At 42.6% G+C, this 19,284-nt stretch overlaps 1 protein-coding gene across 2 annotated transcripts in view; it reads right to left on the minus strand.

The window, feature by feature from the left end:
• LOC129831079 (KH domain-containing, RNA-binding, signal transduction-associated protein 3-like) overlaps positions 1–4,060 on the minus strand; it is a 204,946-nt gene extending 200,886 nt beyond the window's left edge. For both annotated transcript variants that reach the window (XM_055894104.1, XM_055894103.1), the window contains exon 1: positions 3,463–4,060. In XM_055894104.1, the coding sequence (XP_055750079.1) occupies positions 3,463–3,553 (91 nt within the window). In that variant the 5' untranslated portion in view covers positions 3,554–4,060. The remainder of the gene's footprint in view (positions 1–3,462) is intronic.
• Positions 4,061–19,284: the final 15,224 nt, after the last annotated feature.

Here is a 19,284-nt window from a genome sequence, read left to right on the forward strand (position 1 = left end):
AATATGAATGACAGTCATCCAATATGATTTAATAAAAATAAGGCCATGCACATGAAAAAATGGACGTCCTCCTTCATCTTAAACGGCACCTACGACCACTGTTACCATTGGTCGAATGGAGTGCATTATATAGGGGTTAGGCTGGGTGCTTTTCCAGACACAGCACTAGTCTGCACTGCACACAGACGCAATACATTTTGAGGCAAATCAAAGCTGCTCTTCCTGTTGAGAAGAGGGATATACTGTATGTATGAACCAACTGCTATAGGAGATCTTCTGAAAGAAGTTCTGTAATGGACTTCACCACACACCTGCTCATGTCTTTGTTCAGGACTGCTAGGATCATTTTATTTTGGGTTCCTTCCATTGTGGCCTAACCTAGTCTACCCAAGCGGAACTCTTTAATGTAATACAAACACTGTGCTGGGTGCCTGCAGCGGAACAAACAATTATAATAGAGGGTATCGTACAGAACTAGTGAAAGCGCTGTACTTCTCATGTGCAGAACCTGGGATGGCTCCATAGAGATGGTCTCTGTTCGGAGTGAGCAGGACGTTCTGCATGTAATGAAATAAGTTCTAGCGGGTTAAAGCAGATATAGCAGGTAGTTTCATTTTTTTTAAACCTTGAAATATTAGATGCTGTTTGTGCAGTTTAAAACAAGAAAGGCCTCATAGCGAAACACAACTTTTGCAACAATGTCACACTCTATGTGAGGTTCTCACAGCCGAAAGCAGTCCTGTTGAATTCCTTAAAATGTGTTTATTCTTGTAGTGAAAATGAAGTCTTCAACTTATCTAATTAGAAGCATGATAAGATATTTATATCAATTAACGTCAGCAGTGAGTCACTACTAAACAGGCCTAGCTGGATCTGTGGCTGTATGAGCACTTTATGAATTGTTTTCCAGCAGACGTGCTTTTCTATTAGATCTAATTGTGCCTATTTTTTGTCTCATACACTGGATAGGTGCAGTGAATGTGTTGTTTTAAAGAGTCACACGTAGCAGTACGGTGCCCTAGAGCAAATTAGGGTTAAGTTCCTTGCTCAAGGACACGGACTGATTTTTTGGTTACTGGCCCAACACACTTCCCGCTAGGCTACTTGCCGCCCTACAGTATACCTACAATGTGGTACAGGTATCTAAACTTCCATCTCCAAGTACAGCCCCCCCCCCCCCCCCCCCAACTTCCCCGGCATGTGTATCTCTCCAGACATACAGTTATCTACATAGTATGCGACCACTCGCTGTCTGCCTGTGTGCCTATTCTCGGTGGTTCTGTTCGTTTCCCCTGAAAACTGAATAATCAAGTCGAGAGCTGGTGGGGAAGATGCCAGAATAATTGTTATTAGAGAAGTGCTTAAAGTAGTGCTCTGTTCCATTGCATCAAGACATAACAGTATTTACATTTTGGAGTTTGTGGCATACTGTTAATGACTGTTACGGACTGTTACGGACTGTTATGGACAGTTACTGACTGTTACGGACAATTACTGACTGTTACTGGCTCTTACGGACCGACCCACGGCACAACTGAGCCTTGTTTGTTTGATGAAATACGACGGCAATCTGCACCTTATTCCCTATATAGTGCACTACTTTTGACTACAATAGGGCTCTGGTCAAAATAAATGTACTGTAGGGGATAGGGTGCCATTTGGGACACTAGGAATCCGTTAAAATTATAGGATCCAAAAGTTGATATCACAGTGGAAATAATTGTGGAATATTCAGAATCACACTCCTCCAACTCCATTGAAAGCATTGGCTCGTTCATTTATACGACTTACGTGAACCCTCAGCGACACTGTCGAAGAAATGAGCGCTACGTTAAACCAAATTTACATTTCCTTCAAATCACATGGCAAGCTGAGAAATCTGTGTTGGAGAAAAAGGCCAAAGCTATTTTACAGACTGAAACCAGCTGATAAGGAGAAAGTGCTGAGTAAAATACGTTCTTATCTCCGTCTGACTACACTGATTCAGCTCTAAGTGAGAGAGCCGAAAGAAACACATTCATAAAGGCCCTTCTGTCCTGGTATTAACCTAACTCAGTGATTTCAGCTATTCTTTCCAGTATTGCCCAACTCAATACTTTTAGCTATAGGCTATTTCACTTTCTTAAAACTGAACAATCTATCCATAATGGGTACAAAATGGGACTGGGTACAGAGAGGCTCCTGCATGTCACACAACTGTGTTAGCCTGCTGAGCTAAAGCCTAGGCATTAGCTCTTGGAGTTAACGCAAGTCGTCAGATCTCAGGCATGTATACTCTTAGTCGAGCATGGTTCACCAAACCATACATTTGCATCTTACTCGATAGGAATATTATATCCAGTAGTCTACTTATTTCTCTCTTATATGTCAGGTATAGGTACAGTTCAACAACTGTTAATGTAAAGTTTACATCAGTAGCTGTCGTTAAAGTCATACCTGGCCATTAAAAGTAGATGGTCAGTAGCCTACTATACAAATGAAAAGCTTTCAAAGCTTAGCGAGAGAGAGACATTCTGCAAATAGGATTTTATTTTCTGAAATCAAGGCAGACAGCACTAGAGACAAAGCTAATTTACAAGTGGTATTTAAAGGATGTACTTGGATACTATTCCGGTGCTCTTCTCACAAGAGTGGACGCGAGGGGATGCGTCTGGAAGTATTGTAAAATTCAGACAGCTTCAAAGCCAACAGTACGCTCAGCGCGCACAGACGTCTCAGCAATGGATTAATTAAACAGTCTTCGATTCAAATCACCGTGGAACACGCGCCTCTATCTGCTCAAATTGCATTAGAATCAAGTCAAGTTCTTCAAAGGGGAAAACAAATCCAACTTATAATGAGAATGTGTTGATTTCACTGTTAACATTATCATTTACACGTCTCAGTGCTGGATGACTGAGCTACTTGGAGACGCTCCTACATTGTTTTCAGTTTATCATCAGTAGAAGTATGCAAACATAGAGACATGTAGTGTTACCAAATACTGTAGGCCTACATTGTATAAGTAAAGTGGTGATTTACAATTATGACTGAATGTGTATTTATGTATAGGCTAACAGAAAGGCGTGGCATGTTTTAGCGTAGGCTAGGCAACCGCCAGCCACTCCACTTAGGCCATTTGACAGTTATTCAAATGTTCAATTAATTAACAAGCCCTTAGTCGAATAAAGTGTGCTGGTTCTGGAATACATCAAATAGCCTGAGCGTGGATATGTTCTGTATTATGGTCCATTTGGGACAGCGCCTAATTAAAATTTCAAATATGTCTTTGAAGTGTAATAGTAGGTCAAAGTGGCACCAACATAACCCTAACAACATAGGAACCAACATAACCCAAACAACATAGGAACCAACGTAACCCAAACAACATAGGAACCAACGTACCCCAAACAGTATAGGTTAGTATTCTAAGCTATACAGTACAAACGTCCCATAATACATTGGGATGTTTTCTTGTCTTACCTTGATCTAGAAGTCGTAGAGAGTGATGAAACGTGGGGTCCAGTGTGTCCTTCTCTGCCATCAGCTCTGGTAAGTACTTTTCGTTATCCATTTCGTCCCGCGCCGTTGGTCCACGCCGTCCACAAAATAATTCGGCAGTGATACAATTCTAAAACCTCGCCTTATTCCCAACACTTGCCCCCACCAAAACTAGTAACGGTAAATTGTTATTATTTTTTAACGAAAAGGAATGCGACAATGTCATTCGCAACCACTATAACATCACATAAGTAGTTCTAAGCTGTAACAACGACCAAAAATTGTCTGTGCGCGGGTGTCTCAGGTACGAATTCCGATATCCCATCCGTGTAGTAGCCTATATATTCAACGTCACCTTGCAGACCCCTCGCATGCAACACCGCCAACCTAGAGGCTCTCTCCGTTCTGTAAACAAGCTCTTTAAAGCTCCCCCGGAATGTCTCCACTAGCAACGAGGGCTCATTCCAGCTCCTCTACTATTGGTTCCCGATCAGTGTTCAAGAAAATGCAATGTAGCGTCAGTCATTAGAAGGGGCGGGTGCTCCAGCCTGGAGTGAGCGGAACAGCTGGAACTATCCATGGTTCTGATTCCACAGCGCGCGGCTATATGTTGTTCGATGTGACACGAGCCAGCAACGATCTGAATTACAATGCAGAGAGAACATTAATAACAGTCCTTCTCTTGTTAAATTGTAGAATAAAAATGTGCCCAAACTAAATAGCCCATCAATATGCAAATATATACAAATACCATATATTAGTTTCCATTGTATGAACTCCGGCTTGGGGGTAAAACTGATATGCTACATACATAGGCACCCTTTATTGTACTTTCAACAAAACCGATTGTATAAATTAGACATAGGAGAGTGCATTTAAGCTCACTTCGAGAGCTGCATGTTATACAAAGTTGTGGAAAGAAGAATGACATTCAAGCTGTGGGCTCTCTATAAAGAAACTCTTAACTGCGGGTCATAACGAGTGGGTTTAGAGTTTAGTCCTGGCAGCAGATTCGGTTCTCCCGACTGTCAAAATAACATGAGCTATCATCTCTAATGGCTGACCATGGCTTGACGGGTAGCCTAAGGTGTCAACTGTTCTGCTGTGGACATGTATCCCTCTGTTCTCTGTTGCAACATGTGGTAGATTTTTACCATGGTTTAAAATGACAAACATAACTTGAACAGAGGTTTGGATGACTTTGCCTTTGGCCATGAAGAGATTAAGACAATGCATCTCTTCTGTAGGGTATGTTTCAATCTGTTTTAAATCATGGAAGATTGAACATTAACTAGAAAGACCACAGTTTCACTGGGTTCAGTATGATTCGAGGATACTCACATGTGCGTCAGAAATGGTACCTTATCTCCTTAGTGCACTACGTTTGACCAGGGCCCATATGCACTATATAGGGAATAGGATGCCATTTGGACACCCCCACTGACTGCGGAACTATTCTACAACAAAAAAAGGCTCATTTCTTGTGGCTTTAATTCTCTACCTTTAGGAATTGATTGTTTTGATACAAGACTTCTCAGGTTCCTTTCACTTAAGACAACCAGTCAATAGTTCAGAGGAAATCCATCCACCTTACTATAGGTCACTCTGACCCTTTTAGAAAAGAAGTGCCTGTGCATTTCTTATGCCGTTCATTGCATTTTCTCTACATACAACCAAACATGTATTGACATGACGTATCCGCGTCTTGAAGGCGAAACCTTTGTTATCTCAACACAGTGGTACAGTGTGTTTCACTAGATTCCTATATACTATTCAAATGTAGGTCAATGTGTTTTCTATTTTCTGCTCCATGTTTATTACATATATCACTAGAGTTGTGTTGATAATGCTGGATCAGACTTAGCCCTGGACTGAATCCGACATTTCATCACAGTAGGCTATTAGTTCAAGTATCACGAGCGTCAATGTATAGAATATCTTGTGAATGTGTTTGCTCATACTGTATCACAGAAACACAAATGTATTGTTTGATTGTATAAAATGAGGTGCGAGTATTACTTGAACAACAGTGAACGCACAGCAGCATCTCAGTCCTGAAGTCGAGAAGTGTATTTACAGACTGTACACAATTTACACTATAGAGGCAGAAACAGGCGCTATAATCTTAAGTAAAATCGTTATTTCAGTGGGAGACAAGGTCAAAAGACGAGGCTCCTGTCAACATGTGTGAAGGATGCAGAGGTATGCCCCAGGTGGGCGTTATGCAGCACGTAAGATAGATGATAAGAACGGGTTATATAATGACAATCACCAAAGGTTGCGAGAAGTATCTCTCCTCCTTCTCAATAACTTGGCTGAGATGCGACCCAGAAGCTAGAAGCAGGGCTGGTTCATGTATATTTATCAATGCTTTTATATTTGTCTTCAACAAACTCTGAAGTGAGCCTTTCTTTATTTACTCGGAAAGAACTGCTCAGGCATTATATCATAGGTTTATATATATATACCGTAGTTGGTAACACTTTACTTGACACCCATCGTCATAACACATTATGACATAGTCATAACCACATCAAAATATGGTCATAACGCTGTCATGAAACATATATTTACATCTGTTGCGACATACTGTTTATTTCTATATTTTATGGCTGGTTATTACACCTACATGGGAGTGTCAAAACCCACATTTATTCAAATGTGTATATTCCCTGCCAAGAAGATTTCTTTCATTTGAAAGTTTGTTTCTTAAGTCATTTATTTTTGTTGTAATGAATTATTTTCCATCATATTTTAAATAACTTCCAGAAAATACACGTTATGACATTGTCATGAAGCATTATGGCCATCCTGTGTCACTTGACTTGGACTAAGAAAAATAATTTATCACACTGTCAAGAAGCATTATGAACATCATAACCAGCCATAAAACAAAGCAATACATGTCACAACAAGTCTAAATATATGACAATGTTATGACCATATTATAACAGGTTATGACAAGTTATTTCAGCTGTTATGGCATATTATGACATGGTTAAGACCATGTCATAGTGTGTTATGATGCTGGGTGTCGAGTAAAGTGTTGCCCTGTAGTTATAGGCAACAGCATGCTTAACATATTCTAATGTGGCATTCTGCAGTCAGTGCTATGTTCAGTGCTGTAACGGAATTCTTCGTCCTCCTCTGACGAGGAGTAAGAAATGTCAGACCAAGATGCAGCGTGGTGAGTGTCCATTTTAATATGAATACTTGAAACAAACAAAATAACGAAATAACAAACAAAGACAAAACAGTCTCGTAAAGTAACAACACAAACACAGGAACACAGTAACAGGAACAATCACCCACAACCTACAATACAAAACAGGCTACCTAAATATGTAAATACATATCAGGCCAACACATAGAAATAGACAAACTAGACATACAACATAGAATGCCCACTCAGATCACACCCTGACCAAACAAAACATAGAAACATACAAAGCAAACTATGGGCAGGGCGTGACATGTGCAGCTAACTGCACATGCTGACAATTATCCACATGGAACAGGAAATACTTTTAAGATGTAGCTTTGTTGCTATTTCATTGATATTTAATTAATTAATTAATCAGGTGTGCAAATAAAGTGCCTCGTAATAAAGTAGTGGGTTAGATTGTGTACTGCTGCTTATAAAATCAAGCTGATAGAAACGCTGGAGACAGTCACAGTTCCACACAGTCAGTAACATGTGATATGCCATAACAATGCAAGTAGTTAGGGAGTGAATGTTATTTATAATAAGGGTTACATGGAGAACATCGGACCTCTCTGAAAAGAAAATGGATGCCCCTCTATTCAGCAGAATATATTTGACCTAAACTCTCCCTGAACGCTTGAAAAAAAAACAAGTGAACCTCCACTATACCTAAAATAATAATTAAAACAAAGTGGATAGCAGAGAACATGCCTACCTTTTAGCCTCACTTCTTGGACAGACCAGGGCCTTAGATATGCAGTTTAGAAACTGTTCTTCCTCCTTTAAGCATTACATGGCAGCGCATTCATTTTGATAGTGCAGAGGGCTGCGGGCCAGAAGGTTGTGGGTTCACAGACCACCGTGGACAAGAGGAGGGGTGGAAAGATCCCCTTTATAGTAAAAGCCTTGCAGGATAGAAAAACATGCATTTAATAGGCTGTCATGCAATTCTAAGTAATTTTACATATTAGCAGAATGTTTTTTAATACACAAAATTATCGAAATTACAGGCTAAGAATGGATAGAGATATGCGTATGTGTTCATCTTACCATATTTCTTCAATGTCAAATCAGTGTTTCTTTTTAGCAAAGATACTGTCCCTGTTTGCAAATAATTAAATCTAACACATCATTGGGAATCTGATCTTGGTCCTTTCAAAAGTTAGGCCTACCTTCGCAGAAACATTTAAGCTTTAACTGCTGGCTACTCTTCTTCAGTTGCTTAACCCAATGAGAGAAGGTCACAAGTGTTTCCCTAAAAGCTGTCTGGTTTTAATCATCTACTGTACAGAAAGTGAATAGCTGAATCAATAGATAGTGACAGAATTAGATTACTTCCCAAGCAAAGTATATCTTTTGTCTCCTTGGCTGTAGAAGGTTGTAGCCCAGCCTCTGAATGTCAAATAAATGATACAATGATATCCCAATATTCATCGGAGTCACGTCTTTCTCGGGTATTTTACAGCTTGTTTGTAACATAAAGAATCCCGCACCAAAGCTCTGTTATAGATCCTTTCATTTAAATGGTATCTGTTTTATTTTCTTCAAAATATTAAGCTAACAAGAGGTAGGCCTCTTCTTTTTGCCATTTTGCTTTAATAACAAGGTAGACCTATGGAACTGACATGGAGGTAAGCTAATTAAAGAGTGCATGGTGGGTGGAGGAATTGTCCGACAAAAATACTGTATATTGATATAGCAGCCTATAGACAAATTTAGTCTGTCAAACAGTTAGGCCTACCTCATTTCTTAAATTGGAAGAAATATGCTCCAACACAAAGCCCTCTTGTCTTTAGTCAAGTCTAATAACAAAAAAAATAAAAGGATTGAAATGAATTATGCCTACTCGAATTTGCCTACTTTCAGCACAATGAGATGTCCATTTCCGATTGTTGTGCCACGGCTGCTGCTTCAAGTTTCAGCACCAACTAGTTACTCGAATCTGTGCAGTCAATAAATCTGATAAATACATAACGGGCAAGAGACATAGTGTTTTTTCCCCAAATCAATTATAATAGTATCAAGTTATCAAAGTTGACCTCCAGTCCTCCTCATCTTCGGTCTCTCTTTCTCAAACTGAACAGAACATAGGCTATAGGCTAGTCTGCTTCAAGATATTGCAATTTTTGGACTAGGGCTAATTTGACTCTCCTCCTGAACTGCTACTGTAGGCCTACACAGCACAGCATTGGTTAGGCAGCACAGGTTTGATCAGCAAGAGCAGAACAGGGCAGGGCTCAGGGTTGGAATATCCATTGCTGTGTGTAATGCAGCCTAGTTTTATTTACACCATCCCAGCAGCTATCTTAGAAATCTAAATTTGCTCTGTGCTTCTCCAAGTATGCACTTTGTAGCCTATAGCCTATGGGCTATGGATCATTTGATTAAGACCAGAATAAATAGCCTATTGCGTGCCCAGAGGAGAATCAGAAATGAGGGGCAGCATCGGGCATACATCGATATCTAGCCTTATAAGCAACTAATTATACTGAACAAAACTATACAGGCAACATGTAAAGTGTTGTTCCAATGTTTCATGAGCTGAAATAAAAGATCCCAGAAATGTTCAACACACAAAAATTGTATGTCTCTAAAATGTGCACAAATGTGTTTAAATCCTTGTTAGTGACCATTTCTCCTTTGCCAAGATAATCCATCCACCTGTAGGTGTGGCATATCAAGAAGCTGATTAAACAGCATGATCATTACACAGGTGCACCTTGTGCTGGGGACAATAAAGGCCCCTTTAAAATGTGCAGTTTTGTCACCCAACACAATGCCACAGATGTCTCAAGTTTTGAAAGTGTGCAATTTGCATGCTGACTGCAGGAATGTCCACCAGAGCTTATGCCAGAGAACTGGATGTTCATTTTTATACCATAAGCCACCTCCAATATCGTTTTAGAGAATTTGGCAGTACGTCCAATCGACCTCACAACCGCAGATCATGTGTAACCACGCCAGCCCAGGACCTCCACATCAGGCTTCTTCACCTGCGAGATCGTCTGAGACCAGCTACCCGAACAGCTGATGAAACTGAGTATTCCTGTCTGTAATAAAGCCCTTATGTGGAGAAAAACTAATTCTGATTGGCTGGGCCTGACTCCCCTGCGCCCCTGCCCAGTCATGTGAGATCATAGATTAGGGCCTAATGATTTTATTTTAAATGACTGATTTCATTACTGCAACTGAACTGTAACTCAGTAAAATTGTTGAAATTGTTGCATGTTGCGTTTATATTTTTGTTCAGTGTATGTAACACAGAAATATTGAAATGTCATCAATTACAAATTACATGACCTAACTAGATTTAAAAAATACTAAACCATCCCCTTGATTGAAATTGAAAAAGCATGACCCTCACCATTTTCCTCCAGGTACAAATTCTGTCAATTTGCATCCATCCCTTACATAATATTTGTAATTCCCCATCTTATCCTCCAACCTCAGATATTAATCCTCACTGAAACCTTGTCCAGTAATTGTCAAGACACCTGTTAATAAATGTTTAGCTCTAAACCCCCAAAAAACCTGTTATGAAACAGCTTACAATTTACTCTGTCTTCATGGGTCATTAAAAGCACTATCAAAATGCAGTGATCTCCTTCTCAGAAAAGAGAGGGACTTATTTATACATATGCAGCCATCTGTTGCTCTTGATCGTCTTCGAAAAGACTCGCCTCTAAACTAAACAAAGTATTGTCCCTTCCTGCTCTACATCTGAATCAGACACACATCTCTTCTAACGATGTTGTTATGCCGAAGCACTTTACAGAGGAAAGCTCCTATCCTGTCATTAGCAAGACATCTATTTCCAAAGAAAGAGGAATCAAAGTTGGTGAACCAACTAGTTTTCATAATTCTTAGGCCACCAAGTGAACAGTGAAAGGATTTGTGTGCACTCGCACTCGCACACACACACACACACACACACACACACACACACACACACACACACACACACACACACACACACACACACACACACACACACACACACACACACACACACACACACACACACACACACACCTCCAGTCATCAGACGGTGTAACAGAACAGTGGGTCATTACATTGACAGAGTGTGTGTTTTATTATCACACTGAGCCTCTACCTGTACCCTGCTGCTCCAAAGTGGCCAAACGTTTAGTACCTTCATACACCGTAAATATAACGTTAATTACACCAGTGACTGAAGATGGTCTAGACCTATATACCCAGAGGTGGCAATTATCTGCTTCATATAAAATAGCTGTTCAACAGGTCAATTCAGGGATTGATGTAGATGATGTATTGAAAAGCACAGGAAGAGGATTTTGATACACTTTCATTCTGCATGATAGTGTTTTTTCTCATAGTCACAGAATGATGCTTTTCTTTGCATGTTTCAATTATGAACAAAAACGACGGCTCAAAAACCAACTCACACTTCGGTGTCAAAGGAAAATACCTCTTCTAAACTTTATAGGGCTTGACGAACAGATAAACCCAGTAGTATAAGTACAAAAACAAGAAAAATACACTTTCCCAATAAAATAAAAAACATTCCCAAATGTCAGCTTTCAGTCTCTCCGTACTAAATAACATTCCTTGTCTTCTAGATGGAATAGCTGTGTTGTCACCTCTGGACTGATTCATCTGCGATGTGTCTTGGGGCTGATGGCTGGGCTGGCTGCCTAACGTCTCACATTACAGGCTGAATATGCAATGTGTTAATGTCTTCCACTGATGTAATATGCAGTGTGATTCTCTTTCAGTTCTCTCTTTCGCTTGCACAGGTTTTTCCCTGGCATCAATCATCTCCCTGATTGATTGGCAATTTCACAACATTTAAAGAGATAGCGCTAGTAATGTGATGACAAACCGAAGTTGGTTTATGTTAAAAGAACTGCCATGAAAACACTGCCCATGGAATGTTTGTGTGTATGTGTGTGTGTATGTGTGTGTGTATGTGTGTGTGTTTGGAAGTGACAGTTGCTGCTGTATTTAAAGTGACAACACTGCCTCCTACTGACCAAATGTATCAGCCTAATAGTCAACTCCTGTACTCTTTTTACTATCAGCCTAACAGGCAGTCTCATAAGGACACATTCAATGACATACATTTCATTTCAATTCCATCAAGACAAAATTCAAAAGGCACTCGCACATCTGAGCTATCTTTTTTGCAGGTGTATGGTAACAGTTCAAAAAAGATGAGAAAAATTGAATCAAGACAAAAAAATTGAAAATAATCGTCTTTGATGATAGTGAAATTCAAACATAATACCGTATTCAATACTTTAAGAGGCTCAGGAGAACTCAGGAAATGTTCACAGTAGCATGACGTCAGAGCCAATGAAATGTAATAGCCACTAAATAAGACTCCAGAATTATGAATTACATGGATGCATGCAATCACTTCCTCTATGACAGGTTTTCTGTTTCTGCTGTGATCACTAGAAATTACATGTTTTTTTCCCCCATTTTTCGTCCCAATTCCGTAGTATCCAATTGGTAGTTACAGTCTTGTCTCATCGCTGCAACTCCCGTACGGACTCGGGAGAGGTGAAGGTCAAAAGCCGTGCGTCCTCCGAAAGAGAACCCAACCAAGCCACACAGCTTCTTGACACAAAGCCCACTTAACCCGGAAGCCAGCCGCACCAATGTGTCGGAAGAACCACCTTACACCCGGTGACGTGTCAGCGTGCACTGCGCCGGCCCGCCACAGGAGTCACTAGTGCCCGATGGGACAAGGATATCCCTGCCGGCCAAACCCTCCCATAACCCAGACGACGCTGTGCCAATTCTCCCGGTTGCGGCCGGCTACGACAGAGCCTGGACTCGAACCCAGAATCTTTAGTGACACAGCTAGCACTGAAATGCAGAGCCTTACACCACTGGGAAACTCGGGAGGCCAATTACATGTTTTTTACTTATGACATGATCATGATGGGCCCTGGTCCAAAGTAGTGCACTATATAGGGAATAGGGTGCTATTTGGGATGCTATCCCAATATGTGCTGGTATGCTGGCAGCTATAACCAGCATAGTATCGCCATGTACCTTTTATTCCAAGTTCAAGCTGTGCATCAGAGTTACTCTACAGTTTGAGTGGCAATGTCTGTTCTGACCTCTTCCTGCAAAGAGCTTTTTGTTAGATCTCTCAAACACCACACAACGAAGGTCACTTTGGAACAGTCACTCAATGGCGTGCACACATCCGCTAAATAGGCGTTCAATACAATGATACTGTAAGCATCAATCTATCAGGTGCATTGATCAGCTCTGTCCCCTAGCTGTGAAGAGACTGTTCTCTTCCTCTGGAAGTGTGTGTGTGTGTGTGTGTGTGTGTGTGTGTGTGTGTGTGTGTGTGTGTGTGTGTGTGTGTGTGTGTGTGTGTGTGTGTGTGTGTGTGTGTGTGTGTGTGTGTAACAGAAGCCTAATGAGAGGCTGTCAGCCCAGGCAGGCAGCCCAGGCAGAAGTAGAGATAAAATACTCTGAGCAGCTAGCTAGCTGTCAGCAGGACAAGAGTGGCTGGCTATTAGGGCTGGACCATCAGGCTGCCTGCACACTGATATATTTCCATGTCGTAACTGAAGCACTCAAAATCTAAGGCAGCTAGGAATTGTGAAACAAAGTGTGTGTGTGTGAATTGGGAGGGGGGGATACATTTCAGTACAACTAAATGAGAGAGAAGATTAAAGAATCAAGTTACTTAAAAAGTATAATCCTTCTGCAATTACATGCTCGGTGATTGCCTAAGTCAGGAAACAGTTGATTAAACTTTGTTGACTTATTGCCTAAAGATTTGATAATGACTGAATTAATTTTAACTTGCCATTTTACATGTGACTGGATGATCAATTGCCAAGTACAACTAAGTAGGACTACTGTAAATGGCTAGCACTGTAAGTTATACTGAATGACGAAGTAAGAATTGGGTGAAGCAAAACTCTAAATCCTTTAATTCTCAAAATATCTTGTGCCTCAATTTCACCACACACACACACACACACACACACACACACACACACACACACACACACACACACACACACACACACACACACACACACACACACACACACACACACACACACACACACACACACACACACACACACACACACACACACACACACACAGTGATTTCTCAGCACTGCCACACAGTAAGCCCTGTTCTGCTTGCGACTGTTCTGTTCCTAACCCCTGACCTCTCTCAGGGCCACCAATAAGCCAGTCAGACGCTGAGAAACTTGCTGATATAGATTTTGTCCCAAATGGCACCTTATTCTTTCTAAAGTGCACTACTTTTAACCAGAGCCCTATGCCTGGGTCAAAAGTAGTGCAGTTCTGTATATAGGCAACAGGGTGGCATTTGGGACACAACCAAAGTAACCTTCCTGCTGGGGCTGTTTCTTCTGAGTTATTGTCAACTGCTATGCTGCTGATACACTCTCTCTCAATCTGTCCCATAGCAAGGAGGATAAGTGGTAGTGGTCTAATCTGAGGCAGGGGTGAGGTCAAAGGGGGAGAATTATTTGTGTATGTGTGTGTGCACCTGAATCCCGGTCAGTGTATCTATATAAAGGCACATACAGTATGTGGGCGGCGGGCTAATAAATATTGAAGGTGATATCCAGATACAGAATAGTGCAGTAGATTATGATACCTTTAGTTTTGTCTAAAGGTTTAAATGAGGATGCAGAGTTGGGTTTTACAATATGCAACAGCTATGAATAAATACTTTCCTTCTGTCCTCACCCCTCAGACAAGGCCAAATCATTACCTTCAACTTAATCGTCCTTAATGACACACTCAAAGCCACTGGATCAAATAGCCAGTAGAACTTGAGAACTTCCAACCCTCCGCCCCCTCTCATTTCTGGAAGCCTTATTAATAATAGTCCCATCAATACTCAGACTGAACCTTGAATACAGGGACCGTCAGAGTGTTTAATCCCTGAGGGTCTGTAACAAAATATGTCCTAATGAGCAGCATCACCAGGGTGTGTGTGTGTGTGTGTGTGTGTGTGTGTGTGTGTGTGTGTGTGTGTGTGTGTGTGTGTGCGTGCGTGCGTGCGTGCGTGCGTGCGTGCGTTGGCACAAAGCAGTGGCAAAATACTTGTTTATTTTCCCGTTTCTTTGGGAGGATGAAGGAGGCCAGTGTCAAATTGAGATCAATATTAACATTACTGGCTAACAGTATAGAAGAGTTTCAGCTTTCCTTAACCAATAGAACCTGTCAGATCAAGAAGTCATACATTTGATTTTATCATTAGACCACTCAACGGGTCATTTAATAGTTGGCATCAGAATCAAAGAAAAATAACGCCATTAGTCATTCTAGTCATTCTATGGTCAAAATATTGAGTCTTACGTCAAGCAGTATGTTGCATAGGTTAGGCCTATATGCTGGGCTTAAATCTATTTACATTCTGTAAAAACGACTAGCTGGGACATTCAGAGCGGACAGCTGTAAATGCCCTTACCCGTTAATAACTAACACTGGTTGCTGGAGGTCTGACCCACTACAGGGTTGTCCAGTCAGAAAAGGTAGATGCTCAGACCCATAACTGTACTATATTGTCACCACACACACACACACACACACACACTGAAAACCAGGTATTACTTGAAGTATTTAACGTGGTTCAATAAAAATAAGAACAAATACAATCATGAGGATCCATGTTTACAATCATGAGATTAATTCATATACATCATGCAGAAGGCAATAGTATAACATGCAAACACAGTGCTATTCACACATACTAGAATACTGTCACAGAGAGAGAAATAGCCAGCACAGGGTGATTTAGGGGTGTGTTGTTTAGGAACGAAAAAGAACCAAGCGTAAGCAAATGGAACGAAGCGGGGAGGGACCTACCTGAATTTGTCCAATAGAAACTCTCCTTTTTGTTGCAAAACATTAGCCGTTTACAACTGTTTGGACTAATCATTTCACCCCTACAGACTTTCTGCAGCCTGGGCCAGTTCCAGGCATAAGTGTCAAACAAAACCTAATGACTTCAAAGTTAAACAAACCATATGCACATGGACTACTTTTAACAATTTCCACAGAACATGTTACCAAAACACATTTACTTGAAGTATAGTGCAGATACAAAGTTCGGTAACAGAATGCTATTTGTGCCATCATTCTGTTACCAAATTTTGCATCTACCCTGTTCTTCAAGTAAATGTGTTTTTGTAAAATGTTCAATGGAAAGTGTTAAAAGTCGTCTTTGTGCATAGAGTTGTATGGTTTAACTTTGCAATGACTGGTTTTTGTTTGGCGTACACTTTAAAGTGAAAAATATGTTACATTATGTTACAGTTGAAGCGGCCATGAGCTGGCACAAAACTTCCACAAACTCTAAGCCTAAAATGGCGCATGCTACTACAGCAGTAACATTACTGATAAATTAATATTGCGTGGTTGCACTCAATAAACACACTTCTAGCAAAATAGCATGCAAGTTGGTCTAAGACATAGCTACAAACAAGCCGTGCTAGCTAGTGATAGGAGGATTGATACTGAAGCTTCGGCACTTTGATGCAGTTTTCAAACCGCTACTGATTCGACGCAACATAGCGATGCTTGTATCAAAGTAACAATATCACGTGATGATAACGTTTGAAGCATAGAACGTCACACTATCACTTTGAAACCATCTGAATTGAGTTTAAAAAGAAAGTACCTAATAGAAAATATATAAAATAAGGTCAGTGTCACTACTGGAGGGGGGCCGGCGCGCTTGCGCTGGTCAGCAGAGGCGGGCAGAGCTTTCAGTTGCCTGAAGGAGCTGTTCACCGACGCTCCCGTGCTGGCTCATCCGGACCCCTCTTTGGCATTCATAGTGGAGGTGGACGCGTCCGAGGCTGGGGTGTGAGCCGTGCTATCACAGTGCTCCGCACGCCACCAAAGCTCCGCCCCTGCGCTTTTTTACGAAGAAGCTCGGTCCGGCGGAGCGGAAATATGATGTGGGGGACCGGGAGTTGTTAGCTGTAGTCAAGGCTCTGAAGGTGTGGAGACATTGGCTTGAGGGGGCCAAGCACCCTTTCCTCATCTGGACTGACCATCGTAATCTCGAGTATATCAGGGCAGCGAGGAGATTGAATCCGCGTCAGGCCAGGTGGGCCATGTTCTTTACCCATTTTCATTTTACGATTTCATATCGGCCAGGCTCCCAAAATACGAAGGCCGACGCGCTGTCCCGCCTCTATGACACCGAGGAGCGGCCCATCGAGCCAACTCCCATCCTCTCAGCTTCATGTCTGATTGCACCGGTGGCATGGGAGGTGGACGCGGAGATCGAGCGGGCGTTACGGTTGGAGCCTGCACCCCCTCAGTGTCCAGTAGGTGTTCAGTACATGCCGCGGGTTGTCCGTGATAAGTTGATTCGATGGGCCCATACACTACCCTCTTCGGGTCATCCTGGAATCGAGAGGACAGTGCAGAGTTTTAGGGGGAGGTACTGGTGGCCCACGTTGGTAAAGGACGTGAGGTTTTATGTCTCCTCCTGCTCGGTGTGCGCTCAGAGCAAGGCTCCTCGACACCTGCCTAGAGGGAAGTTACAGCCCCTCCCCGTTCCACAACGGCCGTGGTCGCACTTGTCAGTGGACTTTCTCACCGACCTTCCCCCGTCTCAGGGTAACACCACGATCCTGGTCGTTGTGGATCGGTTTTCTAAGTCCTGCCGTCTCTAAGTCCTGCCGTCTTCCGTTGCCCTACGGCCCTACAGACTGCGGAGGCTATGTTTACCCATGTCTTCCGGCACTACGGGGTGCCTGAGGACATCGTTTCTGATTGGGGGCCCCAGTTCACGTCCAGAGTTTGGAGGGCATTCATGGAACGGCTGGGGGTTTCGGTCAGCCGGACCTCGGGTTTCCACCCCGAGAGTAATGGGCAGGTGGAGAGAGTAAACCAGGATGTGGGTTGGTTTCTGCGGTCGTATTGCCAGGACCGGCCTGGTGATTGGGTGAGGTACGTCCCATGGGCGGAGCTAGCCCAGAACTCCCTCCGCCACTCCTCTACTAACATGTCTCCGTTCCAGTGCATGTTGGGCTACCAGCCGGTCCTGGCTCCATGGGATCAGAGCCAGGCCGAGGCTCCCGCAGTAGAGGAATGGGTGCAGCGCTCGAGGGACACCTGGAGAGCCGTCCAGGAATCATTAAAACAGGCTAGTGGACGGCAGAAGAGGAGCGCTGACCAGCACCGCAGTGAGGCCCCCGTGTTTGCACCGGGGGACCGGGTCTGGCTCTCGACCCGAAACCTGCCCCTCCGCCTGCCCTGCCGGAAGCTGAGGCCGCAGTGTGTAGGGCCATTTAAAGTCCTGAGGAGGATAAACGAGATGTGTTATAGGTTTCAGCTTCCTACTTAACCCCTCGTTTCATGTGTCTCTCCTCAGGCCGGTGGTGGCTGGTCCCCTGCAGGAAGGTGAGGTGCCGGAGGTCCCTTCGCACCCTCTGGACATCGAGGGGTCCCCGGCGTACACAGTACGTGCTATTCTGGACTCTAGACGCCGGGTGAGGGGCCTACAGTACCTCGTGGACTATGAGGGGTACGGTCCAGAGGAGAGGTGCTGGGTACCGGTGGGGGACATTTTGGACCCTTCACTACTGAGGGACTTCCACCACCTCCATCCGGATCGCCCAGCGCCTCACCCCCCCGGGTCGCCCTCGAGGCCGATGGCGGCGCGCTGCGGGAGCCACGCGTCAAGGGGGGGTACTGTCACGACTCCCACCGAAGGTGGCTCACCTGCCTGTTCGGGCGGTGCTCGGCGGTCATCGTCGCCGGTCTACTAGCCTCCACCGATCACTTTTTTCTTTTCTGTTCGTTTGGTTTTATTAGTTGCACCTGTTCCTTATTGTGTTTCTTGATTTTTGTCTATTTAAGCCTGTTAGGCCAGCCTAGGTTTGTGCGGGATTGTTATTCTGTTAGTTTGTGGATGTTCAATGGTATTTTGTTTTTCCGGTTATTTTGGGTCCTGTGTATGGGCCGGTCAGTTTATGTGCCTTGTGTTTATGGCGTGACCGTTTTTCCCGGGAATAAATATACATTTATTCGAACCCTCTGCTCTCTGCGCCTGACTCCAACCCACTGTTCTTTAAGGACTCTAACAGTCAGGGATTAAAATTGTATAAATCTATGATAGAGTTGTAAGAATACAGTGTTTTTTTTTGTTATATACGTGTAGATGTCCAATGTTTTGTTTTTTTGTATTGTAATTTGAATTTTTGTAATTTGAACCATCTGACATGTGTCTAGGGTGTAGGGGTGTAGAAGGGTGTAGAATCACATGGTAGAGGAATCGATCCTGAAATCATAGCACACTAGTGTTGAATCTTGAGAGAGCCTATTTCGATTTTTTTTTTTTTATCCTCAATCAGTGATTGTAATTGAAACAACTCTAGTAGTTGTTATTGGTAATTATCAAATTATGCATCCAAAGTTTTTGTGAATATGTAAAAGTAACTTGAAAAAGTTTGATTCAAACCCAAAGAAAGGTTGACAAGCAGTTATGTAACCTTGTGATAAATGACCTACAAAGCTTTGTGTAACAACCTTAGGCGTAGTGGGTGCGGAGTCAGGTGCAGGAGGCAGAAAGTTCT

This window comes from Salvelinus fontinalis, chromosome 32 (genome assembly GCF_029448725.1).
Source record: "Salvelinus fontinalis isolate EN_2023a chromosome 32, ASM2944872v1, whole genome shotgun sequence".
Taxonomy (NCBI): domain Eukaryota; kingdom Metazoa; phylum Chordata; class Actinopteri; order Salmoniformes; family Salmonidae; genus Salvelinus; species Salvelinus fontinalis.